General features: G+C 36.7%; 3 protein-coding genes across 9 annotated transcripts in view; 1 reads left to right on the top strand and 2 right to left on the bottom strand.

The window, feature by feature from the left end:
• The window catches only part of REXO5 (RNA exonuclease 5), a 55,057-nt gene extending 54,851 nt beyond the window's left edge, over window positions 1-206 (bottom strand). The window contains exon 1 of the mRNA XM_065924450.1: window positions 91-206. The gene's annotated coding sequence lies outside the window, so the exon portion shown is untranslated. The remainder of the gene's footprint in view (window positions 1-90) is intronic.
• Window positions 156-16,809, top strand: ERI2 (ERI1 exoribonuclease family member 2). 3 transcript variants are annotated; one of them, XM_065924452.1, is made up of 9 exons: window positions 156-290; window positions 4,060-4,127; window positions 4,214-4,297; window positions 5,075-5,202; window positions 5,815-5,950; window positions 7,348-7,448; window positions 7,904-7,985; window positions 13,570-13,658; window positions 13,858-16,809. In XM_065924452.1, the coding sequence occupies exons 1-9, from the start codon at window positions 268-270 to the stop codon at window positions 15,193-15,195; spliced, it is 2,049 nt and encodes a 682-aa protein (XP_065780524.1). In that variant the 5' UTR covers window positions 156-267; the 3' UTR covers window positions 15,196-16,809. The 3 variants fall into 3 exon arrangements, with proteins under 3 accessions (XP_065780524.1, XP_065780523.1, XP_065780525.1); XM_065924451.1 differs by having other exon boundaries at window positions 5,815-5,971; XM_065924453.1 differs by having other exon boundaries at window positions 228-290; window positions 4,219-4,297; window positions 5,815-5,971.
• Window positions 16,149-27,577, bottom strand: part of ACSM3 (acyl-CoA synthetase medium chain family member 3) — a 102,505-nt gene continuing 91,076 nt past the window's right edge. For all 5 annotated transcript variants that reach the window (XM_065924455.1, XM_065924456.1, XM_065924457.1 and 2 more), the window contains 5 exons: window positions 20,619-20,720; window positions 19,519-19,646; window positions 19,315-19,414; window positions 16,682-16,801; window positions 16,149-16,289 (listed from right to left, as the gene is read on the bottom strand). In XM_065924455.1, coding sequence (XP_065780527.1) covers window positions 16,203-16,289; window positions 16,682-16,801; window positions 19,315-19,414; window positions 19,519-19,646; window positions 20,619-20,720 — 537 coding nt within the window. In that variant the 3' untranslated portion in view covers window positions 16,149-16,202. The remainder of the gene's footprint in view (window positions 16,290-16,681; window positions 16,802-19,314; window positions 19,415-19,518; window positions 19,647-20,618; window positions 20,721-27,577) is intronic.

Raw genomic sequence — 27,577 nt, 5'->3', positions numbered from 1 at the left:
CGGCGCAAACGCGCCTCCGTCAGTTAGGAAGAGGGAAGAGGGCACTTTCTAACTGCTTCTCTGCCAAAAACCACTCCCCAGACTCCGTACCCCGAAGACGCCGAAAAGAAGCCGCGAGGGAAAGTAAAGATGACCTCCGCCTCTGCCTCAGCCACGGGCAGAGAAGCCGCCGCAGCAGCCTCCCCAACCGCGCGGGGCGTTTGAATGGGCCGGAAGTGGGGGTACAGCGACTTCCGGCAGTTGGGCTGAGGCAAGGGAACGTCAGGGATGGCGACCAAGAGACTCGCAAGGTATGCAAGGCGGTTCTGGGCGGTGGTGGGGGATCGCTCCTGATCCGGCGCTGGCGTCCGCGTCAGTATCCGCCGTGTTCAGCCTCCATTCTCTGCAGTTTGGGCGTGCACTGGCCAGCCTGAACTGGAAGGTCACTCTTTTGGCACTTCAGTCTCGAGCCTCAGTTAGCTCTTTGTAGGAGCGTGGAAGGACCAGGGAGGGCTCTCGACTCTGTGCCCCTGAGCCAATGTCTGCCTATTCTAGGTCTCCGGGAACATTAAGAACGGCCCTAGGGGACCATTCGGAGGTCACCGGCAGCTATCAAGATCCCTCCAGCTACCAAGCTGTTCACCCTACCACTTACTGGTGATCTGTTTAATTCATAGTGTGAATCGTGGCCTTTTTCCTGATTCTTGGACACGCTTTTCACATTTCTGATTAATAGAAACAGTGGAATGCATTCGTGAAAGCATTGGTTTCACAGTTGAATCATCCTGGTTTCACATACTAAATACGTGTTTTCTGGCAAATTGCCGAATTCGATTTCTCACCGATTAAATGTAGGTAGCAGAAGGGACTATTTTGTACAGTTGTTGAGGATGAAATGAGATCACCATCTTAATTCAGTGAGTAGTAATATGTCCGTAAAGAATCTGCCTGCAGTTCAGGAGACCGGGGTTTGATCCCTGGATTGGGAAGATTCCCCTGGAGAAGGAAATGGCAACCCACTCCAATATTCTTGCCTGGAGAATTCCATAGACAGAGGATCGCAAGAGTCAGAAGACTGACTCAACTACCACCACCATTATATAGTAAACAATCAAAAGATGTTAGCCATTATTCTCAACTTCCCATCACAGGTCAAACAGGGAAACTAGAATGAGTGGTGTGTGCCTGGTTAAACTACTTAGCAAAGTATTGAATAGTTTTGTCTCGGGACACTTAAGATGTCAGTAAGCCTAAGACCTCAATAAGCATGGAAGCAGATATTCGCTGGAGAAAGATAGATAACCAGGCATGACTTTCTCAATATTAAAGAAGCCATGTTTGGCATAAGCCATTTTGTGGTCTGAGGCTGGCCACAGTGATCTTTTTTTTTTAATTTATTTTGTTGTTGGCTGTACTGGATCTTTGTTGCTTTGCACAGGCTTTTCTCTAGTTGCAGCAAGCAGAGGCTACTCTCTAGTTGTGGTCTGCAGGTTTCTCATTGAGGTGGCTACTCTTGTTAGAGAGCACAGGCTCTAGGGTGCACTGGCTTTGGTAGTTGGGGAGGGCGAGCTCAGTAGTTGTGCTGCGTGGGGTTAGTTGACCCTCAACGTGTGGAGTCTTCCTGGAGCAGGGATTGAACCCATATCCCCTGCATTGGCAAGTGGATTCCTAACCACTGGACTGCCAGAGAAGTTTGGGAATTAATGCTATTAAAGAAACAAAAGAATGCAGAAACAAATAACTGTTACCAGGCAAGGGAAGTAGCAATGACAAAGATAATATCTCAGAAGCAAAGACTCTTAGTCCTGGGAGTTCCCTGGTGGTCCAGTGGCTAGGGCTCCCAGCTTCCATTGTTGAGGGTACAGGTTTGATCCCTGCTCTAGAAACCAAAATCCTGCAAGCTGCCAAAAAGAAAAAAAAAAAAAAAAATTCCTAGTTCTGTGTCAGTGGTAAAGATTAGCCTGAAACACTCAACCACCCAATCACCTGGAACCCAAGGGATGATGATGTTGACCTTTTTGACTCTCTTGACTTCAATCAGCTAATGTTTGGAATCTCAACCACCTAAGCCCCTACACAAAATATGCATGTACCCTTAGCTTAAACTTACCCAGTTTTGCAGTTTAGGGGCGACACTGGTGTGGGAAACACCAGGAAAGATCCCTGCTGTTATACTTACTTGCTGCAAGTAATAAATCCTTCCTTCTGCTCTTCGCCTTGTTGGTTCTTTGGCTTGACACCTACCAAGAGGCTTCAGGTAACAAGCTCTTCCCTTTCTGTGGACTTAGAATATTGCCCATAAGGATCCTTTATTATATATTACCTTACACTAGTTTTCCATGAATATCTAGTTTATTTACCCAGATATTTTAAACTCCTAGAAGACTAGACCTGCCCCTTCTCCTCTCCACTGTGCTGTTTATTTACATAGCAAAGGCTTGAAAAATACAAAAGCAAAAAAAAAAAAAAAATACAAAAGCAAAATTAACTTAGGTTTTCAATGCATCTTTACAAGCACTTGAGTTCCTCATTATTACTATAAAGTAATAGGAGCACAGAGAAACAGTCTGTTTGCAAATATGCACTTTGAGGCCCATGCAGGTAGAATGACTTGTTCAGTCGCTTAGTCATGTCTGACTCTTTGTGACCACATGGACTGCAGTACACCAGGCTTCTCTTTTACTGTCTCCTAAAGTTTGCTCAAACTCTTGTCCATTGAGTCGATGATGCCATCCAACCATCTCATCTTCTGTTGCCCCCTTCTCCTCCTGCCCTCAATCTTTCCCAGCATCAGTATCTTTTCCAATGAGTCAGCTCTTCACATCAGGTGACCAAAGTATTGGAGCTTCAGTTCCAGCATCAGTCCTTCCAATGAATATTCAGAGTTGATTTCCTTTAGGATTGAGTGGTTTGATCTTGCTGTCCAAGGACCTCTCAAGAGTCTTCTCCAGCACCACAATTTGAAAACATCAGTTCATCAGCATTCAGCCTCTTCTGTGGTCCAACTCTCACATCCATACTTGACTGTTGGAAGAACCATAGTTTTGACTGGATGGACCTTTGTCGGCAAAATAATGTCTCTGCATTTTAATATACTGTCTAGGTTGGCCGTAGCTTTTCTTCCAAGGAGCAAGCATCTTTTGATTTCATGGCTGCAGTGATTTTGGAGCCCAATAAAATAAAGTCTGTTGCTGTTTCCATTGTTTCCCCATCTGTTTGCCATGAAGTGGACCAGATGCCATGATCTTCATTTTTTGAATGTTGTTTTGAGCCAGTTTTTTCACTGTCTTCTTTCACATTCATCAAGAGGCTCTTTAGTTCCTCTTTACTTTCTGCCATAAGGGTGGTATTGTCTACATATCTGAGGTTATTGATATTTCTCCCATCAGTCTTGATTCCCCCTTGAGCTTCATCCATGTCGGCATTTCTCATGATGTACTCTGCATATAAGTTAAATAAGCAGGGTGACAATATACAGCATTGACGTACTCCTTTCCCAATTGGGAACCAGTCTGTTGTTCCATGTCCGGTTCTAACTGTTGCTTCTTGACCTGCATACAGGTTTCTCAGGAGGCAGGTAAGGTGGTCTGATATTCCCATCTCTTGAAGAATTTTTGACAGTTTGTTGTGATCTACACAGTCACAGGCTTTAGTGTAGTCATTGAAGCAAAAGTAGATATTTTTCTGGAATTATCTTGCTTTTTCTTTGATTCAGCAGATGTTGGCAATTTGATTTCTGGTTCCTCTGCCTTTTTTAAATCGAACTTGAACATCTGGAAATCTTGAGATCATGTACTGTTTGAAGCCTAGCTTGAAGAATTTTGAGCATTACCTTGCTAGCATGTGAAATGAATACAGTAGTTTGTGTAGTAGTTTGAACATTCTTTGGTAGAATGACTACTAAAGTCAGAAGAGTACAAAGAACTGAAGTCTTTTGCCCTCAAAGTCTAGTTCAGTTACCTCTCAATCACAATGCATTAGTACATTAATAAGGAGGGTTATATCATCAATTTGTTAACTTATATAAACAGGAATATGAATGAGTTTGTTGAACATACATGGATTGTTTTACATTTTTAGGCAGCTTGGATTAATTAGGAGAAAGTCAATTCCACCAGCAAATGGAAACCTAGGAAGAAGCAAATCTAGTAAGTAATGTGCCTCATTTCTTTACATTCTGTAGTCTTGCACTTTTAACACTGGTAATACATAAGGACACTCTGATCTTTTGCAGAGCAGTTGTTTGACTACTTAATTGTCCTTGATTTTGAGTCCACATGTTGGAATGATGGGAAACACCACCGGAGTCAGGAAATAAGTAAGTCTGAACTTTACTGCCAATGGCTAAAGATCCCCTGGAGAAGGGCACAGCAACCCACTCCAGTATTCTTGCCTGGAGAATCCCATGGACAGAGGAGCCTGGTGGGCTACAGTCCATAGGGTCGTTGGACATGACTGAAGCAACTTACCACACAGCATGCTGCTGCTGCTGCTGCTGCGTCGCTTCAGTCATGTCCAACTCTGTGCGACCCCATAGATGGCAGCCCACCAGGCTCCACCATCCCTGGGATTCTCCAGGCAAGAGCACTGGAGTGGGTTGCCATTTCCTTCTCCATAGCACACAGCATATGCAATGCTAAATAAGAAAACAAAATGATCTGTGGATTGATAATTTACTATGAAATCTGACTTGACAAAAAAAACCCACAAACCTAATACCTAAGTGTGTCACCATATAAAATAATTGTTTTGGGATTATATTCAAAATCTCAGCTACATAGAAACTGATAAAAAAAATACCTTTGCAAAAAGAACTATGTTTCAACTTTCATATGGTCTTCTAATTATGGAAATACATTCAAGAGTTTTAAATAGATATACCTGTAACTTTAATAGTTTGATTTATTCTTTGGCATAATTTTATATAACCATTATGTTGCACTGCTTTGGTCATTTTAATGTGCTTTCACTAAAACAATGATTGTTGTAATAATACTATGTGAAGGTAATATCAGTACATACTTAATTTAAATTGATTGCAGCATTAGTTTAACAATTATGTATTCAACTGTCAATTGATGATTCTTTCATATAGTTGAATTTCCAGCTGTATTACTGAACACATCAACTGGAGAGATTGAATCTGAGTTCCATGCTTACGTTCAGCCTCAGGAACATCCAATTCTTTCTGAATTTTGCATGGAACTGACAGGCATAAGGCAGGTATGCCCTCTCTTTTCCACTTCTCATCCTCCCATTACAACAAAACACAAGCAGGAAAGATGTAAATATTGAAATTCAGAAATCACTTTCAGAAAGAAAAGCTGTATGCCATGTGGAATTAGATTCATTCACTGTTAGAAATACTGTCCCCTCCAGAAGCCCATTGGAATCTTTAAAAATCAGAAAAAATTGGACTTCTACGGTGGTCCAATGATTATGACTCTGCACTCCCACTGCAGAGGTTGTGGGGTTGATCTCTGGTTGAGAAATTAAGATTTCCTCATGGTACAGCCAAAAAAAAATTGGAAAGAATAGTGTTATAAAAATGTATATCAAATATATTTTATGGAAATTAAGTGATATCAAATTTCTGCCTATCAGTATATCTTTATTGTATTTCTATGTGATTTTAGATTAGTCAATGTGATTTTTCTAACCTTGCAGAATTCTAATTGTTGTATTATCTCTCTCCTGTGTGTTTAAGCATCTTTTCACTAAACTGCCAGTTAAAACCTCTTCTTCCTTGTTGTGTATCCTCCTCATAGTGTCTAATTATTTGCACAATAATTATGGAATTCAGTTATTGATTTCAGATTATATGACTCTACTTAGGCTCAAGTTGATGAAGGAGTCCCTCTGAAGATTTGTTTATCTCAGTTCTGTAAATGGATTCAGAAGATTCAGCAACAGAAGAAAATTATTTTTGCTACTACAGTTTCAGATATTTCCACTGCTGAAGTAAAATTATGTGCGTTTGTTACTTGGTCAGGTAAAAAAAATAACTTATATTTAGCAATCATTAATGAATAGCATTGCAACTAGGTAATTCTTTATCTCTAGTAAGAATTATATTTGTTACCTTCCTGGGCCACAGAAAGAAATCTTAAATGTCTAGCATGATGTTAACCAACAAAAGTAATCTTATTCATATTTTTTAAATTTTAAACACCTTTAAAAGTTAAGCTCTAACTTTTAAGAATCTTTCTAGATTTCTCTATTCTCCTGAATCTGGGCAAAGACCAGTGAAAATTTTTTTATCATGGTATTTCTACAACTTTGATAAAAAGAATCTGTATTCAACTTGCAATCTTTGCTTTTATACATTCACGCTTCTAATGTAGACATCAAGGGAAAAAATGGGCCATTTAAAGTAGATCTTTTATATGCCCTGATAGAGCATTGCCATTAGTAGTCATTGTTAACAATGCTCTGTCATTGACAGCATGGCATTGATAATTGTGTTTGGGTCTGTATGATCAGGCCACTCAAGATGGCTGTTCTCTTGTTCTCTGTATACCCCTGCTTGACCTACACCCTACTCATATGACTGACCTCCCCTCTTAATACATCCTTGCCCTTAGCCCCAGCTAGTGATTGTTTTAATCTTTAGATCTTTAGACCAGAATCTTTATCTCCACTGTGATGGCTTATCAAAGGGACATGAAGGGCTTTCTCCTCAGCTGCTTTCCCTGGTACCTGATGAACCAACTGATGTCAATTCCCTCTATAACTGGTAACACCTTGCCGAAGACTGCTGCCATGTCCTGCCCACCATCTGCTTCACATGATGCAGTATGCTCCAAGACCTTGCTTCAGACATGTACAATCCCCCTGTTCATTAAACCCTTGATGTCTCTGTCACTGACTCTGGGCTCTTTTCTTTGGTCTTAAGGTTGGGCAAGTACAGTGCTTGCATGGCTTTGGGTTACAGCCCAACAGGGTCCCTGTAAGATGTTTGGTTTCTCAGTTACATTAATATTTTATAAAATGTTGAACACAGATGATCTTTTCCATCTAAACCTTGTAATGTGACACCTTACTCTTCTTTCTGAAATGTCTGTTTTACTGGGCTTTTAAGAAATCGTTTTGAAACTTAGTTACTGATCTAATTTCTTAATAGTAAGTTATGAATAATTGTTAAATATTAGGGCAACAAAATCTTACTCTGCTATTATATGTTGCATAGTATATAATATATACCATATGTTATATATACTCTATATAAAATATAGTATAGTGTATGTTGTTGTGTATTATTCTAAGTCCTATTATTCTGTTTTATGTCGACTTTCAGCATTTTGTTTATAAATGGCACAAGTAAAAACCATTAGCATCATTGACTTTGTTGTAATATTCTTGATGCAGACTGGGACTTGGGGGTTTGCCTGGAGTATGAATGTAAAAGAAAACAACTGTTAAAACCTGTGTTCCTTAATTCTTGGATTGATCTCAGAGTAACTTATAAGGTAAGGGGGCATGTTCACTTTCCTTCTATTGAAAAGTTATTAAACTTTATCCTACTCATAGGCTTCTCTGATAGCTCAATTAGTGAAGAATCCACCTGCAATGCAGGGAACCCCGGTTTGATTCCTGGATCAGAAAGATCTGCTGGAAAAGGGATAGGCTACCCACTCCAGTATTCTGGCCTGGGGAATTTCAAGGACTGTATAGTCCATGGGGTCACAAGGAGTCAGACAGGACTGAGCGACTTTCACTTCACACATGGGTATGGGTTTCTACAAACAAAATATTTTGTTTTGAAGCATCCATATAAATACTTTTCTTAAAGTATATAAAAACAACACAAAATTAAGTGCATTTCAAATCTAATAGAATAAAAATCATGAAAAGTAAATGGCTAAATGTATAGCCTTTCACATAGTAATTATTTTTTAAGATATATTGTCTTTTATTTGACTAGATTTTCTATAGAAGAAAACCAAAAGGACTCAGTGGTGCCCTGCAGGAAGTGGGAATGCAATTCTTGGGACGAGAACATTTTGGTTAGTATATCTTGAGATTAATTTTATTATGTAAGTAACTTTATTTTTATACAGTCTTTCATTTGCATCTCATTTTTCACTGATGTCACTAACAAAGAATATCCTCAGCCTGAAAAAAGCCCTAGTCTGTACATTCAGATTGTTTCCAAGATTTTCAAATTACCACTTCCTTAAAATATTGTAAGGTTTTATATAAGACTGTTACCTAGTGGATTTCTAATTTCTTAAAAAAAAAAAAATGAAAAGAATTAGCCATATCAAGTGGAGATTATAAACAAATGCCCAAATAATAGACTAGTGAAAAAACTGAACAAGACTATTACATTACGCATAAAACATGGTCTCTACAGAATGTTGGTCATATTTTTTATATATATTTTAGTTTTATTCAAGTATAGTTGATTGACAATGTTGTGTTCATTTCAGGTGTACAGTAAAATGATTCTTACATACATATACATGTATTCTTTTTTAGATTCTTATTTGGGGTTATCATAGAATATTGATTAGAATTTCTTGAGCTATACAGTAGGTCCTTGTTGGTTATCTGTCTTATATAAGGTAGTGTGTGTATGTTCACACTACTACTGATTTATACCTCACCCCTTTTTCCACTCATATCTGAAAGTCTGTTTTTGTTTTATAAATAAATTCATTTATATCTTTTTTAAAAATCAGATTACACGCATGAGTGATATCACATTTGTCTTTTTCTATCTGATATACTTCACGTAGTATGATAATCTTTAGGTTAGTCCATGTGACTGCAATTGGCATTATTTCATTCCTTTTTATGGATGAGTAATGTTCAATTATATATATGTGCCACGTCTTCTATATCCATTCCTCTGCTGATGAACATTTAAATTGCTTCCATGTCTTGGCTATTATAAACAGTGCTGCAGTTAACATTGGGGTGCATATATCTTCAGATTATGGTCTTCCCTGAATATATGCCCAGGAGTGGGATTGCTGGATCATAATAGTAGTTCTATTTTTATTTTTTTAAGGAATCTGCATACTGTTCTGTAGTGGTTGTACCGATTTACATTCCTACTGACAATGTAGGAGGGCTCCCTTTCCTTTTCTCCACAGCCTCTCCAGCATTTATTGGTTGTAGACTTTTTGATGATGGCAGTTCTGACTGGGGTGAGGTGATACCTCATTGTAGCTTTGATTTGCAATTCTCTGATAATTAATGATGTTGAACATCTTTTCATGTGCTTTTGGCCATCTGTATGTCTTTGGAGAAATGTTTGTTTGGGTCTTCTGTCCATTTTTCAATTGGGTGATTTGCTTGTTTTTAGCATAGAGCTGCATGAGCTAATTATTTTGTTTGTTTATTTTGAAGATTAATCCCTTGCTTGTTGCTTCATTTACACATATTTTCTCTGATTCTGTGAGTTGTCTTTTCATTTTCTTTATTGTTTTCTTTGCTATGCAAAAGCATTTGTTTATTTTTATTTTCATTTTCATTACTCTTAGCAGGTAGATCAAAATAAATACTGCTGTGATTTATGTCAGAAAATGTTCTGCCTGCGTTTCCCTCTAAGAGTTTTATGGTGTCTGGGCTTACGTTTAGGTCTTTGATCCATTTTGAGTTTATTTTTGTGTATATTGTTAGAGAGTGTTCTAATTTGGCTCTTTTACATGTAGCTGTCCAGTTTTCCCAGCATCACTTATTGAAGAGACTGTTTTTTCTCCATTTATTCTTGTGTCCTCTATCATAGATTAATTGACCATAGGTATATGAATTTATCTCTGGCTTTTCTATCTTGTTTCCTTGGTTTATATATCTGTTTTTGTGCCAGTATAATACTATTTTGATTACTATAGCTTTGTAGTATAGTCTGAAGTCAGGGAGCCTGCTTCCCCTAGCTATGTTTTTTTGTTTTTTTTAATCAAGATTGCTTTGGCGATTCTGGGTCTTTCGTGTTTCCCTACAAATTGTAAGCTTTTTTGTTCTAATTCTGTGAAAAATGCCACTGATAATTTGGTAGGAATTGCATTGAATTTGTATATTGCTTTGGATAGTATAGTTACTTCACAATATTGGTTCTTCCAGTCCAAGAACACAGTATACCTTTCCATCTCTTTGTGTTATCTTTGATTTCTTTCATCAGTATCATAAGATATGCTGTATTTCATATAACATTGTGGAGTGTTCTGAGTATAGGCCTTTTGTCTCCTGAAGTAGGTTTATTCCTAGGTATTTTATTCTTTTTGATGCAATGGTGAATGAAGTTGTTTCTTTAATTTCTCTTTATGCTCTTTCATTCTTGGTATATAAGAATGCAAGATTTCTGTGTGTTGATTTTATATCTTGAAATTTTACCAGATTCGTTGATAATTCTAGTAGTCTTCTGGTAGCATCTTTAGGATTTTCTATGACTAGTATCATGTCATCAGCATCCAGTATCAGTTTTACTTCTTTTCCAATTTGGATTCCTTTTATTTGGTTTTTTTCTTTTCTGATTGCCATGGCTAGGACTTCTAAAACTATGTTGAATAAAAATGGTGAGAGTGGACATCCCTCCCTTGTTCCTGATCTTAGAGGGAATGCTTTCAGCTTTTCCCCATAGAGAATGATGTTAGCTGTGGGTTTGTGTTATATGGCCTTTATTATTTTAAGGTAAGTTCTCTCTATTCCCACTTTCTTCAAAGCTTTTATCGTCAATAGGTGTTGAATTTTTGTCAAAATCTTTTCTGCATCTATTGAGATAATCATGTGGTTTTATTTTTTAGTCTTTTTATTTTAGAGTATAGTTGATTAACAGTGTTATTAGTTTCAGGTATACAGCAAAGTGATTCAGCTATATACATATACATGTATCCTTTTTCAAATCCTTTTCCCATTTAGGTTGTTACATAATATTGAGCTGAGTTCCCTGTGCTATACAGTAGTTCCTTGCTGATTATCCTTTTGTTTTTTTTTTTAATTTATTTATTGTCTGCACTGGATCTTAGTTGTGGCACTTGGAATTTTCAATCTTCATTGTGGCATGCACTCTTAGTTGCGGCATGTGGGATCTAGTTCCCTGACCAGGGCTCGAACCTGGGCTGCCTGCATTGGGAGTGTGGAGTCTTAGACCAATGGACCATCAGGGAAGTCCCTGATTATCCTTTTTTAAAAAAATATTTTTTTATTTATTTGGCTATACTGGGTCTTAGCTGTGGCACATGAGGTCTTTGGTCTTTGTCGCAGCATGCAGAATCTTTAGTTACAGCATGCAGAATGTAGTTGCCTAACCAGGGATTGAACCCCAGCCTCCTGCAGAGTGTGACCCACTGAACTACCAGGGAAGTCCCCATCCATTTTATTTTTGTTTTAATTTTTATTGTTCTTTTTTTTTAACTTTTATTTTGTATTGGAGTATAGCCAATTAACAAACTATGTTCTGATAGTTTCAGGTGAACAATGAAGAGACTCAGCCATGCATGTAAATGTATCCATTCTCCCCAAACTCCCCTTCCATCCAGGCTGCCACATAACACTGAGCAGTTGTTCCATGTGCTATTCAGTAGGTCTGTGTTGGTTATCCATTTTTAATATAGCAGAATGTATATGTCAGTCCCAAAGTCCTAACTGTGGCTCCCCACACCATTTCCTCTGTTACCATAAGTTCTTTCTCTAAGTCTATGAGTCTGTTACTATTTTGTAAATAAGTTCATTTGTATATATAGATAGATAGATTCTACACGTAGGTGATACAGGATATTTCTCTGTCTGACTTCCTTCAGTCAGTGTGACCATCTGTAAGTCCATCCATGTTGTGACAAAGGCATTATTTCATTCTTTTTAATGACTGGGTAATATTCCATTGGGCTTCCCTGGTGCCTCAATGGTAAAGAATCTGCCTGCAATGCAGATATGAGTTTGATCCCTATGTTAGGAAGATTCCCTGGAGAAGGAAATGACAACCCACAGCAATACTCTTGCCTGGGAAATCCCTGGTGAGCTACAGCCCATTGGGTCACAAAAGAGTCAGACATGACTTAGTGACTATAACTACCACAAACAATATTCTGTTGTATATATGTACCACATCTTTATTCATTGTTCTGTCAATGGGCACTTAGATTGTTTTGATGTCTTGGCTATTGTAAACAGCACTGCAGTGAGCATTGAGGTGCATGTATCCTTTCAGACTATGTTTTTTCCAGATACATGCCCAGGAGTGGGATTTCAGGATCATATGTAGCTCTGTTTTTAGTTTCTTCAGGAACTTACATATGTTTTCCATAGTGGCTGTATCAATTTACATTCCCACCAACAATGTAGGAGGGTTTCCTCTTCACACCCTCTCCAGCATTTACTATTTGTGAATTTTTTTATGATAGCCATTCTGACTGGTGTGAGGTGAGGGATCTCTAGTTTTAATGTGCATTTCTCTGATAATTAGTGATGTTGAATATCTTTTATGTGCTTCTCAGCTATCTGTATGTCTTCTTTGGAGAAATGTCTCTTTAGGTCTTCTGCCCATTTTTTGATTGGGTTGTTTATTTTGATGATATTTAGCTGCATGAACTGTTTGTAAATTTTGGAGACTGATACCTTGTCTGTCACATCATCTGCAAATATTTTCTACCATTCTGTGCATTGTCTTTTCATTTAGTTTATGGTTTCCTTTGCTATGCAAAAGCTTTTGAATTTAATTAGATCCCATTTATTTCTTTTGTTTTTATTTCCATTACTCTGAAACAGATAAAAAAAGATATTGCTGCGATTTATGTCAAAGAGTGCTGTGTGTTTTTCTCTAAGAATTTTATAGTGTCCAGTCTCACATCTATGTCTTTAACTCATTTTGAACTTATTTTTATGTATGGTGTTGAAGAATGATACCTAGAGACAAAAAGAAAGCACAGTGATCTTAAACCTATGGGCTGGAGCCAAAGAAGTTCTAAGGGAAGTTTGTAGCAGTACAATCTTACTTCAAGAAACAAGAAAGCCTCAAACAACCTATCCCTACACCTAAAGCTACTAGAGAAAGAAGAACAAACAAAATCTAAAGTTAATAGAAGGAAATAAATCATGAATATCAGAAATAAATGAAATAGAAACAAAGAAAACGATAGCAAAGATCAGTGAACCTAAAAGCTGATTCTTTGAAAAGATAAAATTGAGAAACCTTTAGCCTGACTCATCCAGAAAAAAAAGGGAGAGGACTCAAATCAACAAAATTAGAAATCAAAAAAGAAAAGCTGACATCATAGAAGTACAAAGGATCATAAAAGGCTACTACCAGTCACTCTGTGGCAATAAAATGGACATCCTGGAAGAAATGAACAAATTCCTGGAAAGGTACCAGTAAGAAATAGAAAATAATTATGAACAGACCAATCCCAAGTACTGAAATCAAGACTGACTAAAAAACTCCCAACAAACAAAAGTTCAGGACCAGATGACTAAATGTGGGAAATCTTTCATTGGTGAGACTGCCACAGCTTTCCACAAGACCATTTTTTATGATGAAAATTAGTGGATGATCATAAAACCAACTGTATGTTCCAATTTCTGCTTAGGTGGTATATATTTCTTTATATAGGTACCACTAAATTCAGTCTTTGATATCTGTTTCCTCAGGGTTGGATGATTCTCGGAATACTGCCCTTCTTGCTTGGAAGATGATCAGGGATGGTTGCTTAATGAAGATTACAAGGTCTTTGAACAAGGTTAGTGGTGTCTTGCCTCTTTATTCTGTTATTTCAAACTCCAAAAGTAATCATAGGCTAACTGAAATGTTGATGTTATGTATGCTGTCATTTATAGATCAATCAGTGCTGACATTTTTCTTTTTTGTCATCTCATAATGTATACTAAAGAAATTATGAATGCAGAGTTTCTAAAGTTGTTTTGTCTGTGGAATCATAGGTTTCCACTAAGAGGAATCCTAACATTTTCACCAGAAATTTGAATACGGATCAAGTTAAAGAAACATCAGCCTGTACCAATAACACTCATGATCCCAGCATATATGGTAGGGAGCCTAAAAATTCAATAAAATCTTACGAGAAAATTCAAATGAAGTCTGTTGGTGTGAATTCTCCTATAAAGGTACAGCAGGATCAGTTACAACAAAAGGACAGCATAAAAGCAGGTCTTTGCAATGTCAGAAGCTGTTTCTCTCTCTTTAATGCTACCAAGTCCTGGACTTCTCTGGGGCAGCTGCAGTCTTCCAGCTGGAATACACCTATGCAGAAGCAAATAAACCAACATCTTGCATTTAATATCAATTCTAAGACTTCAACAGTTGATTCAGAACTGGTACCTATTTCAACTACCATTTCATCTTTTAATAATGTTTCTGATATGGAAGTCAGTTCTGCTCTTGACTGTTTACCTATGTTGGCTGATTGGGAGGATGTAGCTTTACTGCCAGCATCTCAGCCCAAGCAAAATATATATTGTATACCTCCTGTTAGTGACTCAAATGTAGACACTTCACTTAATTCTGGAGAAAGAGTAATGGTTTTAGAAGAATCTGAAATGTTAAGTCATGAAAACTTTGGAGGCACAGAAGAAACTCCTCAAAAATCTGTTACCTCTAAGTCTATTGTATATAAGAGTTCCCATACCACTATTTATAATATAAAGGAAGCCAAAGATCCAGGTTCAGATACTTTTGGCTTTAAATTACCTGAATGTAAATCAAGTAATCTCAACAGTGTTAATTCCAATGTATCTCATCCTTTAGTTTTGGGGAAACATCCTCTTTGTTTAGATGATAGTAAAAGGAATCCATCCAGTCCTCCACTTTTCCCACCAGCAAAAAAACAGACTTTCACTATTCATAAAGAAAAGCCTGCATCATCTAATGACTCCCCAGGAGCAATTTCTTCCTGGAAGATTCTCCCTTCTGTCTTAACTTCTACAGTTAATCTGCAAGAGCCTTGGAAGAGTGGAAAAATAACACCTCCTTTATGCAAGTGTGGCCGAAGATCTAAGAGACTTACTGTTTCTAATAATGGACCAAACCATGGAAAAGTCTTCTATTGTTGTCCTGTTGGGAAGTACCAAGAAAAGAGAAAATGCTGTGGTTATTTCAAGTGGGAACAAACACTTCAAAAGGAAAGAGCGAACAGTATAGTTCTATCTCATTCCCCAGGAGGACTCACTTTTAGTTCTCTAGAAACAAACCTTATTTGTGACAGAAATGTAAATTTTTCTACTAAAAATTCACTGAAACTCAGACCTTCAATGAGAAATTGACGTTTTTTATGTCTAAACTATGTTTTTACTTCAGTGTGACTTTTAGTGCAGTAAAAAATATGTATAGGGCTACATGTTGTGAGGACTTTGCATATCTGAGCTCTGTAAGCTACTCTGGGGCTATTCAGCACATTCACACACACACACTGAAAATAGAAAACAATAATATCACAGCCTTCTAATTTCATACACCAGTTACCTAATTTGTCTTCTGTCCATGTATGAATCCTGATTGTCCCCTGAATTTCCACACATGAGTATGCTGATAATGTCTTATACTATTTTATTTATATTTCATATATTAACTCTTACCAAACTTATCATACTTTTTTGAAGAACCACAAATTAAATACTTGGTAAACTGTATTTATTAGATTAAATATAATAGCAATATTAATACATGATATCCTATTTATTTATATTGAATTATAATTGTCATACAATATTATATCAGTTTCAGGTGTACAATATATGATATCCTTTTACACTTAGACCTTGAAATGAATTTTAAATTGTTTTTAAATTGTTTGAATAACAATGTGACCAATAAAAAATCCCTAGACTATTTTCAGGTAGATACTTGTACTCTGAGAATTATGATAATCTATTATTTAAGACTTTTCTAAAAACTTTGTAACTTGTTTCATTTTATTTCAACCCTTTTTGTTCTGATTTATAGTCAATGTATTGGTAGAATTACTCAACTAAGATCTGCAATGCAATAGGTCAGAGATTTAGTTCAGAAATTGCTTCTACACTATGTGTTTAAAAATTCCTCAACAACTGGTGGTATTCTTTTTATATTACCAATTATAAAAATATTGACACTGATGCAGAGGAATTTATTGAATGTTTTATTTCAGAATCCAGCCTATGAGGTTATAACCACAGGATATTTTAAATCAATTAGTTTATAAGCATACTATCACATTTTTTACCACCTTTTCATAATCTTTGATTTTACAGAGTCTTATTTTATAGAGACCATCATAATTAATGGAATAGACTTAAGTTGTTTCCCATTCTTTCTTCCTCAGTTCATTTCTTTTTATCTTCCCACTAATAGTCTTTGGCAGCTCTTGAATAAATTCTACCTGTAGATATCCAAGGGAAGAAAATTAGGCCAAAAGTTTTCATCTTTAGACAAAGTCAATTATATAACAGTTCCATTATGAACTCTAGGTGAAAGAATCAGGACACCAATTGGGTTTTTTGGTAACAGCCAAAAAAGGGAGAAGGGATATTGTTGAGGATATTTGTTTGATATTTAGTATTTACTATAAGTCTAGTAAGCCAAATGACCCTACAAATTAGGTTAAGAGTTTCATTTTAATCTCAAAGATTCTGTTTCTTATCCATGTCATTAGTTCAGTTTGAAGTGTTTGGTATAGCACATTTCAAGAGAATGTTCATTAAAATGGAAAAAATAAACAGCTAAAAATTTCCGGAATACTAAGCAAATACTGTTCTTAATTAGAGTACCTACCTTTCTGGGATATTTGTAAGGTGCTGTATTTCTTTTTACATGCTCCTGAATCTCCTTTTTTAGTTGTTCTTGATCATGTGACTTGTAATCAGGATTCAGAACAATAAAAGCCTTTACTACCTAAAATATATATTTGAATGATGAGTTGTATATTTTTATGTTTCAATGTATCTTTCTCTTAACTTGGAAATCTAAATAAATACCTCATGTGGTGAGCCAAAATGTTTATTAGGGTCTGATCTCAGCTTTATGCTCTTAAGCCAGCCAGTTGACTCCCACACCTAGATTTTACATCTAATGTGTGCGTGTATGCTCAATTGCTCAGTCGTCTCCAACTCTGACTCCATGGACTGTAGCCTGCCAGGCTCCTCTGTCCATGGAATTTTCCAGACAAGAATACTGCAGCAGGTTGCCATTTCCTACTCCAGGGGATCTTAATACAACAGAGCTTTTGGAACCCCTACTTTGATTTTGATCTATACTTGAACTGTCTCATCTCACTGCATCTTAAACTACTTTCTGACCTGTTTCTGATCATTTCTGCTCTTGACTTCTTGCCTCATCTGTTATCCCCTTCAAAAAATTTTCTTTTGGAAACTTGGTAGTGAACTAAGCACAGTCTTTTATAAAACAACACATCCTGATCTAGTCTAGGTCACCACCCTCAGTATGGTCCTAATAAACAGTCTTTTCACTGAGTTTGCCATATCCTTGTTAAAAGAAACAGTTCACTAAGACTGTCCACTCTTTATTCCATAGACACTTCTGTTGATGTAAGGCAGTTGTGTATGTGTGTCTATGCATGTATATCATTTTATTCTATTCATTATTTGACATTTCATAAAATTTATTTGTATTTATGCTTGTTCTATTGCTTATCAACATGTTTATGAATTAAAAAATTTCATCCTTGCTATAAGTGAATTGTGCAGAGGCAAGTTATTTTAAGAACTAGTGTTTGCAATTACTGGTTTGCATATTGATTACTCATGCACCTTGGATAAAATCTAACTTATCTTTATAGAATTCTTTATAAACCATGACAGAAAATGATAAATTAAGAAAGAACAATCTAACATGGTTAAGGGCATGAACTCTGAAGTACACAACCTGGATTTGAGTCACATTTTGCCTGTAATCTCAGGCAAGTTAGGACACATCTCTGCCTCAATTTCCTTCTCTGTGAAAGGAGTTTATGAGGATTAAGTAAATCAACATGGGTATAGGGCTTATAACAATACCTGGAACATACATACTAAGTCATTAAAAATATTAGGTATTGGTTGTAGTAATTTCTTTTGCACAGAATTTCAGGGAAACTGTGAAGCCCACTTACAGATTTTAGGTTAAAAAAATCTTATACTTCTACAACTAATACCTAATATTTTTAATGACTTAATATGTTCTGAGTATTGTTATAAGTCCTATACCTATGTTAACTTATTTAATCCTCACGAACTTTTTTTTAAAGAAATTAAAAATCATTTTTAATTTTATTCTCCAGAGAAAACCAGCAAAGTGGTGTGAATTATTTCTATTTTTCCTAAGACATTTATACTTAAAAATGGAACCCTGCTGTACATTACAACTTTGTATCCTTCTCTCTTTCTGTAATTTTTTTGTTGAAGTATAGTTGATTAACTGTTTTGTTAGTTTCAGATGTACAGCAAAGTGATTCAGATATAGATAAGATTTTGTTTTTTTCAGATTTCTTTTCCCTTATAGATGTATTACAAAATATGAGTGTAATTCCCCTCACAGAATCCTTTTACAGAGGAGGAAATGACTGATGTTAGGGGAGAGACTCATTCTACCTACTGATGGAATTCAGAGCAAAGGGACAAACTTCAATAATCACTGAATCTTTTCCCTACTTGCATTACTGGAATGTGGAATATTATTGGCCATGCCTGGCAAAAAGGACCTGAGGAGTGGCTTGGAATCTTTAAACCCAGACTACCATGTGATCAGCCCCAACAGAAGTAAGCTTTCAGGACTTCTGCCTTGTGTATTATTTCCTGAAGCCTCTACTTACTGACTGACCCAACTTGCTTCTGGTTTCTTAGTTCCTATCTCTGACCTTGTTCCTAGTCCTGATATCTGATGCCAGCCTATCCTCAGCTACACTAGGGGCCATGTTAGTTTCCAGATCTGAGTAACAACTTGAACCTATCTAATTAGCTTCTGACTTCCCTGGTAGCTCAGATGATAAAGCGTCTGTTTACAATGCGGGAGACCAGGTTCAATCCCTGGGTAGGGAAGATCTCCTGGAGAAGGAAATAGCAACCCACTCCAGTATTCTTGCCTGGAAAATTGCATGGATGGAGGAGCCTGGTAGGCTACAGCCCATGGGGTTGCTTCTGGTGTGAACCTGGGTTGTTGGCATTCACACTGTCTTTGCCCCAATACTCCATGGAAAGGATTAAAATTCTTTATATTGTGTATATTTTCAGTCTCATTCTGTAGCAGTTCATTCTGATTAGCATATTTCTATCTGACTAGCATATTTAATAATGAGTCTCTAAATTACATAATTAGTGAATGAATCATTTAGGTAATTCTGTTTCAATGAACTACTGTTTAAAAGTATGTGTTAGACTGCCAACAAACTAAGGTAGAGATGAATCAGTTACCTCTCCTCTGATGGGATCTGGACTGCTGACAACAGCTGACTCTGCAACTGCAGGATGTTCAATCAGGGCACTTTCTACCTCAAATGGACCAATTCGGTAACTGGGAAATAAAACATAAGGCAGGAATTTATAAAGGTGAGCAAAAAGTTCACTCCAAACTACTAACAAGCAGTCAACACAGACATATCCACAGATGAAAATTACCCAGAAGATAATATGATATCATCTGCTCTTGAAACAAACCAGAAATATCCATCCTCATCCATATAGCCCCTGTCCCCAGTGATGTAGAAATTGCCTCGTAGAGTTGAAGCTGTTTTTGTAGGATTATCCTGTAAAACAAGTAATAATTTTATTTTGAATATTATTCTTTGATCCAGTTGGATTTTTAAATATTTAAGGAGAAAAAAAATGGTGTTTTTAAGAATTCTTAGAATGAAGAGGAGCTAACATGAGAAATAGAGATGGAAGTCTAACATTGAGCCAGCCCAATATCAGAAAGGTAAACTATAACTACAAAGACTAGGCATGCTGGGAAGTTTTTTAGATTGGTCACAAAATAAATATTGCAGGAACTTAGAGGAGTAGGCTAAACAAGTCTTTTGCTAATTGGTTAATATCTCAACACTCATAGGAAAAAAGAGAAGTCAATACACAGAGTTAAAGAAAGTACCAATACCTAATAAGTCAAAGAACAGGGTTTTATTGTGTGTTTGTTATGTATTTGGTTTGGCTTACACAAAAATAGAAAATTGATTTCTGTAAATTTGGCAGGAAGCAAAAGAGTATTGTTACATTATGTAAAATTTACTGACAGAACCTGGGCCTTTGATTATATTGGTGTAAACTTTTCTCTAATTTGTATACTGTAATTAGAGATGAAAGTATGTTTGCAAACAGTGAGGAGCTTGGTAACAAGTGCACTGCCCCATTCTTTGTTTCTCTCACTCTTTCCATGAAGGGAGACCACTAATCAGATTTCAGGAAAATTATTGGGGGCTGATTTACAGTGGAGTGGATTAATGATGTTAAGAGGGCAGTCTTCTTTCTAGGGCCCCCTTCCTTTTACTTTCATGGGCTTGGAGCAGTGATCTAGCCTGGGGGGACCAGCATGCCCTTCTTTCATAAGCATTTGGGTGTTTCTTCAGTTCCCTGTCTGAGGGATTACTGTTCAGGACAACGAATCTCTCAAGAAAAGGCCAAATAGCTATCCTAGTTGTATTTTGTGGCAAATAGGGATAATTACCAGGCACTTCTGAGAAATAAACAGGAAATGAGATGCTATTTAGTAATAAGTCTCTTACTATATAATGGGTAAAAAGGCCAACTGGTCTGTTAGGTTGAACTCGAATGCCAATATCTCCTTCTTTTCCAGGTGGTAGAACATTGCCATTTACATCTAAAATCTAGGATGAAACAGAGTAATTTATTTAAGGAAATTTTTATTTAATACCACATCTGAAATCTTTGCATTGCATTTTTTGTTTCTTTTTTGCCATTTAAAAATGCAGATTTCAGAAAAATTTTAAGTTTAAAAAATTAAGCAAAATTAAAATTAAAAACTTTAAGTTCCTAAGAGAAATATAGTTATTTAAATTCTTATTGTAAATTACGTTGTAAAATACAGGTTAGCAAAATGTGACAGAATAAAATTTTTCGTTAATTCTATCATCCAGCAATAATCACATTCTAGTAATATCCTTTGAGATGATATAGACAGAAAAAAATAGGATCACTTTATAATATAGTGTTTTGCAACCCACTTTTATCATTTGTCATATATCTTAGTGTCTTTTTCTTTCATAAGTATTTCATTACTGGTTTTCCAACTTTGTGAAACAAACAAAATCTTACCTGAGAAGCCAAATGTGGGTTATCAGGAAAAGGGGACTGTTTTGTGGCTGAGACAGTGGTGGGTAAGCTGAAGCCTTGCTCTCTTATCCCCTCATGTTCTCTGAAGTATCTAATAGTAGCTGGCATTTATTAAGCACTTACCACATCCTACATAATAAATGTTAATGCTCTGTTTCACATGTGCTATCTTTAGTCCTTAGACAACCCTGTCTGGTTAGAAGTATCAATATGCTCATTTTACATGTAAGGAAACAGAGGCAGAGAGTTGTGCCATGCAGTGTATGACTGAGGTGAAATTCAGATCTCAGCAATCACACTGTAGAGCCTGTGCTTTTCATCATTATACTTCTCTGTGTAATCTTTCCAGGGAGTCCAATTCATTTTCTAAAAATACAACTAAGCATTTCTCAGATTGCTTGCTTACCTATTCTCTTTTAGCTGTTTCTACATATGAAAACTCTACACTGCTTTTATATACACCCTTCAAATCTGAGATGTCGCTTGTTAGCAAAGGATATCTTTATCTGACCCTTTCCAGAACAAAAAGGGCTTATGTCCCCAATAAGAAACTGAAAAAGCAAAGGAATTCTAAGTGTAAGGACTTATTTTTAAATTGTTGCAAATAAAAAAGTAAATTCCCACCCAGTCATCTAATATTTGGCCGCAGGTGTCAAAGTATTATTGATAGAAAAGAGATATGTTAAAAGTTCTGATTACTTTACACAGACTTCTATTTAATAGATGGGAACATAGATAAAATATTCTGTCTCTGGGAAGAATCACATACCTCCCTGTTCAATGGGTCTTAGAATGTTTAAATATGAAAATTATGACTTGATCTTTTAAGTTGCAAAAGTCTGACATCCAGCTAGTTAGAGTATGCTCAGATTTTAGAATATCACTAAAGATGCTCCTCAGTAGGTAAGGAGGGGCACAATAACAAAAGCCCATGGGAAAGAGTTAAAAATGAAGGTGGCCACATGAGGCAAATGCATATCAAAACTACAATCTCACACCTATTAGGATGGCTACTATCAAAAAAACAAAATAACAAGTGTTGGTAAAGATGTTTGTGCACTATTGGTGGGAATGCAAAATGGTACAGCCACTGTGGAAAACAGTATGGCAATTTCTCAAAAAATTAAAATTACCATGTGTACAAATGATTCACTTTGTTATATACCTGTTGTATACCTTCGTTGTGTGTTAATGCAACATTGTAAGTCAGCTATACTCCAATAAAAATTTTAAAAATAAAATTACCATATAATCCAGCAACTTTACTTCTGGGTATATACTCAAAAGAATAAAAAAAGTTTTCAAAGAGTTACTTGTTTACCGTGTTTATCATAACATTATTCACAGTGGTTAAAGTGTGGAAGCAACCCAAACACTCATCAATAAACGAATAAACAAGCATGATGTGGTACATATATGCAATGGAACACTATTCAGCCTTCAAAGGAAGGAAATCCCAACGCATGCTACAACATGGATGAACTTTGAGGACATTATGTTAAATTTGTAATAAGCCGTTTACGAAAAATGACTACTGTATGATTCCACTTATATATAGTACTTTAAGTAGTTAAAATCATAGAGGCAGAAAGTAGAATGGTGATTGTGAGGGTCAGGTGGGAAGAGAAGTTATTGTTCAGTAGATATAGAGTTTTAGTTTTCCAAGATGAAAAGAGTTATGAGATGGATCTGGTGACAGCTGCACAACATTATTTAATATGGTATTATTTAACACCATTGAATGATGCACTTAAAAATGGTCAAACTAATCAATTTTAAGTTACATGTTTTTTACCACAATAAAAAAGATTTGAATAAACAAATGAAGGTAGAGATGCTAGTGCACTGTTCCTCTTGTCCACACAAGTTTTCATTCAAAAATAGTTGCTCTGATAAACCACTGGGCTTGAATGAGTGGGGAACTGGTGGTACATTGCAGTTGGAATGGCTATGACTACAGCTATGCCTGTGAGACCCTGATAGCCATGTATGTTGGGGATTGTCATTAAGAGAAAAATCTGTGTGAAATGCCAACTTGATTACTTGTATTGCAGATAATGCTTAATCATCAATATTTCTCTAACTTAAGGCAGCCTATTAATATTAGCCAATGAACTATTAAGTCTTTCTACTGAATGTAACATGCTGCTCTACCACCTCTTCTTAGAAAAGCTTTTCAAAGGAAACAAATTTGAGCAGGAGTGAATAATAATAGTAGCACCTATCTTTTGCTTTTTATTATCATTATTATTTTATTTTTAATTGGAAGATAAATGCTCTACAATGTTGCATTGGTTTTTGCCATACAACAACCCAAATAAGCCATAACTATAACTATCCCTCCCTCTAGAGCCTCCCTCCCACCTCTCTATGTCATCATGGAGTGCCAGACTGGGCTTTCTGTGTTGTATATTAATAGCAGCTTCCCACTACCTATCTGTTTTATACCTGGTAGTGTATATATGTCAATGCTACTCTCTCAATTTGTCCTACCCTTTCCTTCCCCATTGTGTCTACAAGTCCGTTTACTTCTGCATCCCTATTTCTGCCCTGCAAATAGGTTCATCAGTACCATTTTTCAAGATTCCATATATATGTGTTAATAAACAATATTTGTTTTTCTCTTTCTGACTTCACTTCACTCTGTGTAACAGGCTCTAGTTTCATCTACCTGACTACCACTGACTCAGATTCATTCCTTTTTATGGCTTAGTAATATTCCATTGTATATATGTACCACAACTTCTTTATCCATTCATCTGTTGATGAGCATCTACATTGCTTCCATGTTCTAGCTATTGTAAATGGTGCTGCTATGAACTTTGGGTTACATGTGTCTTTTTCAATTATGATTTTCTCAGGGTATATGCCCAGTAGTGGGATTACTGGGTCATGTGGTGGTTTTATTCCTAGTTTTTAAAGGAATCTCCATGCTGTTCTCCATAGTGGTTGTATCAATTTATATTCCTACCAACAGTGCAAGAGGATTCCCTTTTCTCCACATCCTCTCCAGCATTTATTGTTTGTAGATTTTTCAATGCTGGCCATTCTGAGCATTATGAAGTGATACCTCATTGTTTTTTTGATTTCCATTTCTCAAATAATGAGCAGTTTTGAGCATCTTTTCATGTGTTTGTTGGCCATGTGTCTTTGGAAAAAGGTCTTTTTAGATCTTCTGCCCGTTTTGATTAATTTATTTGTTTTTCTGATATTGAAATGCTTGAGCTACTTATATATTTTGGAGATCAATCCTTTGTCAGTTGTTTCATTTGCAATTATTTTCTCTCATTCTGAGGGTTGTCTTTCCATCTTGTTTATAGTTTCCTTTGCTGTGCACAAGTTTTTAAGTTTAGTTAGATACCATTTGTTTATTTTTGTTATTTCCATTACTGTAAGAGATGCATCAAATAGATGTTGCAATTTATGGCAAAGAGTGTTATGCCTATGTTTTCCCCTATAACTTTTATAGTTTCTGGCCTTACATGTAGGTCTTTAGTCCATTTTGAGTTTATTTTTGTGTATTGTGTTAAGGAAGTGTTCTAATTTCAATATTTTACACGTAGTTATCCAGTTTCCCCAGCACCACTTATTGAAGGGGCTGTCTTTTCTCCATTGCATATTCTTGCATCCTTTGTGGATAAGGTACCCATAGGTGTGTGCATTTATCTCTGGGCTTTATATCTTGTTCTATTGGTCTATATTTCTAATAACACCTATCTTATGAATCTTTATTATGTGCCAAGCACTTTTCTATGCTCTTTAGAAATATTATTGCATTAATACTCACTAGAAACCTATAAAATCTGTCCTTTTATTATTATAGTTACTAACCATCTTGATTTGCCCATGACTAAGGCAGGGGTGTATCCTCAGGACATACTATCAATACTTTCAGCCTTAAAGCTAAATAGTGAAAGTTGCTCGGTCATGTCTGACTCTTGCGGTCCATGGACTATATGGTCCATGGAATTCTCCAAGCCAGGATACTGGAGTTGGCAGCCTTTCCTTTCTCCAGCGGACCTTCCCAAACCAGGGATCACACCCAGGTCTCCCACATTGCAGGCAGATTCATTACAAGCTGAGCAACCAGGGAAGCCCATGAACACTGGATCTTCCTGACCCAGGAATCGAACCAGGATCTCCTGCATTGCAGGTGGATTCTTTACCAACTGAGCTATGAGGGAAGCACGGGTCATAGCAAACACCCTCTTTCAACAACACAAGAGAAGACTCTACAAATGGATATCACCAGATGGTCAATACTGAAATCAGATTGATCATATTCTTTGCAGCCAAAGATGGAGAAGCTCTATACTGCCAGCAAAAACAAGACTGGGAGCTGACTGTGGCTCAGATCATGAACTCCTTACTGCAAAATTCAGACTTAAATTGAATAAAGTAGGGAAAACCACTAGACCATCCACATATGACCTAAATCAAATCCCTTACAATTATACAGTGTAATTGGCAAATAGATTCAAGGGATTAGATCTGATAGAGTGCCTGAAGAACTATGGACAGAGGTTCATGACATTGTACAGGAGGTAGTGATCAAGACCATCCCCAAGAAAAAGAAATACAAAAAGGTAAAATGGCTGTCTGAAGCCATAAAATAGATGAGCAAAGAAGAGGAGAAAAAGGAAAGATATACCCATTTGAATGCAGAGTTCCAAAGAATAGCAAGGAGAGATAAGAAAGCCTTCCTCAGTGATCAATGCAAAGAAATAGAGGAAAACAATAGAATGGAAAAGACTAGAGATCTCTTCAAGAAAATTAGAGATACCAAGGGAATATTTCATTCAAAGATAGGCACAATAAAGGATATAACTGGTATGGACCCAACAGAAAGGAGTATATCAAGGCTGTATATTGTCACCCTGCTTATTTAACTTATATGCAGAGTACATCATGTGAAATGCTGGACTGGATGAAGCACAAGCTGGGATCAAGATTGCTGGAAGAAATATCAGTAAGCTCAGATACACAGAGGATACCACCTTATGGCAGAAAATGAAGAGGAACTAAAGAGCCTCTTGATGAAAGTGAAAGAGGAGAGTGAAAAAGCTGGCTTAAAACTCAACATGCAAAAAATTAATATCATGGCATCTGGTCCCATCACTTCATGGCAAATCGATGGGGAAACAGTGGAAACAGTGACAGACTTTATTTTCTTAGGCTCCAAAATCACTGCAGATGGTGACTGCAGCCATGAAATCAAAAGATGCTTACTCCGTGGAAGAAAAGCTATGACCAACCTAGACAGCATATTAAAAAGCAGAGATATTACTTTGCTGACAAATGTCCATCTAGTCCAAGCTATGGTTTGTCCAGTAATCATGAATGGACGTGAGAGTTGGACTGTGAAGAAAGCTAAGCATCAAAAATTGATGGTTTTGAACTGTGGTGTTGGAGAAGACTCTTGAGAGTCCCTTGAACTGCAAGGAGATCAAACCAGTCAATCCTAAAGGAAAACAGTCCTGAATATTCATTGGAAGGACTGGTGCTAAGGCTGAAACCCCAATACTTTGGACACCTGATTTGAAGAACTGACTCATTTGAAAAGACCCTGATGCTGGAAAATATTGAAGGCAGGAGGAAACGTGGATGGCGTCACTGACTTCAATGGACATGAGTTTGAGCAAGCTCCGGGAGTTGGTGACGGACAGGGAAGCCTGGTGTGCTGCAGTCCATAAGGTCACAAAGAGTCAGACACAACAGTGACTGAATTGAACTGAAAGCTAAATGAGTTCCAGTCAAACTGGAACAGGTTGTTCACCTTGGTCCCTGTTTTATATATCAGGAAACAGACTTTAACAGCTTACCCAGAGATACTCAGTAATGAATAGCAGAGCCAGAATAAATGCCATCAGGCTTTAGACAAGTTTTCATAGCAGAGTTAGAATTACCTGAGGTGCTTGTTTAAAACACCTTTGGATTTCAGGATCCTACACTAAATTTATTGAATCAGACTCTCTAAAGAAGAAGCCTGAGAATTTGTATTTTTAACGTGTACCTATATGATTCTTTATGATCAGATAAGCTTGGGAAACATTGGTCTAATCTACAACTAAGATTAGTTGTAGTTAAGTTTGATTCTGAGTTCTCTGTAAACTCATCCATTTTGTTTTTTTGTTGGTATTGTTTTATGTATTAATATAACTTCCTTTGTCTACACTTAACTTTGGCTGGATTGATCTGAGAACAATTCTAACCCTGAGCAAAGTGCGCTAATGGGGTAATAGGATGCCCCCTCAGGATCAAGTGGTGAAAATAGTTTCTTGACTGCCAGGAACTGGCCAGGCATGCTGCAGGAAGAGGGATAACCTATAGCCACTGTTGAATTGTGGCCTCTTTTGTCCTAGTCAACCCTTTTAGAAGATCTGTAGCTCCC

Source organism: Muntiacus reevesi, chromosome 2 (genome assembly GCF_963930625.1).
Source record: "Muntiacus reevesi chromosome 2, mMunRee1.1, whole genome shotgun sequence".
Classification (NCBI taxonomy): domain Eukaryota; kingdom Metazoa; phylum Chordata; class Mammalia; order Artiodactyla; family Cervidae; genus Muntiacus; species Muntiacus reevesi.
Note: the sequence above shows the minus strand (reverse complement) of the source record. Positions and strands in the feature narration are given on the sequence as shown.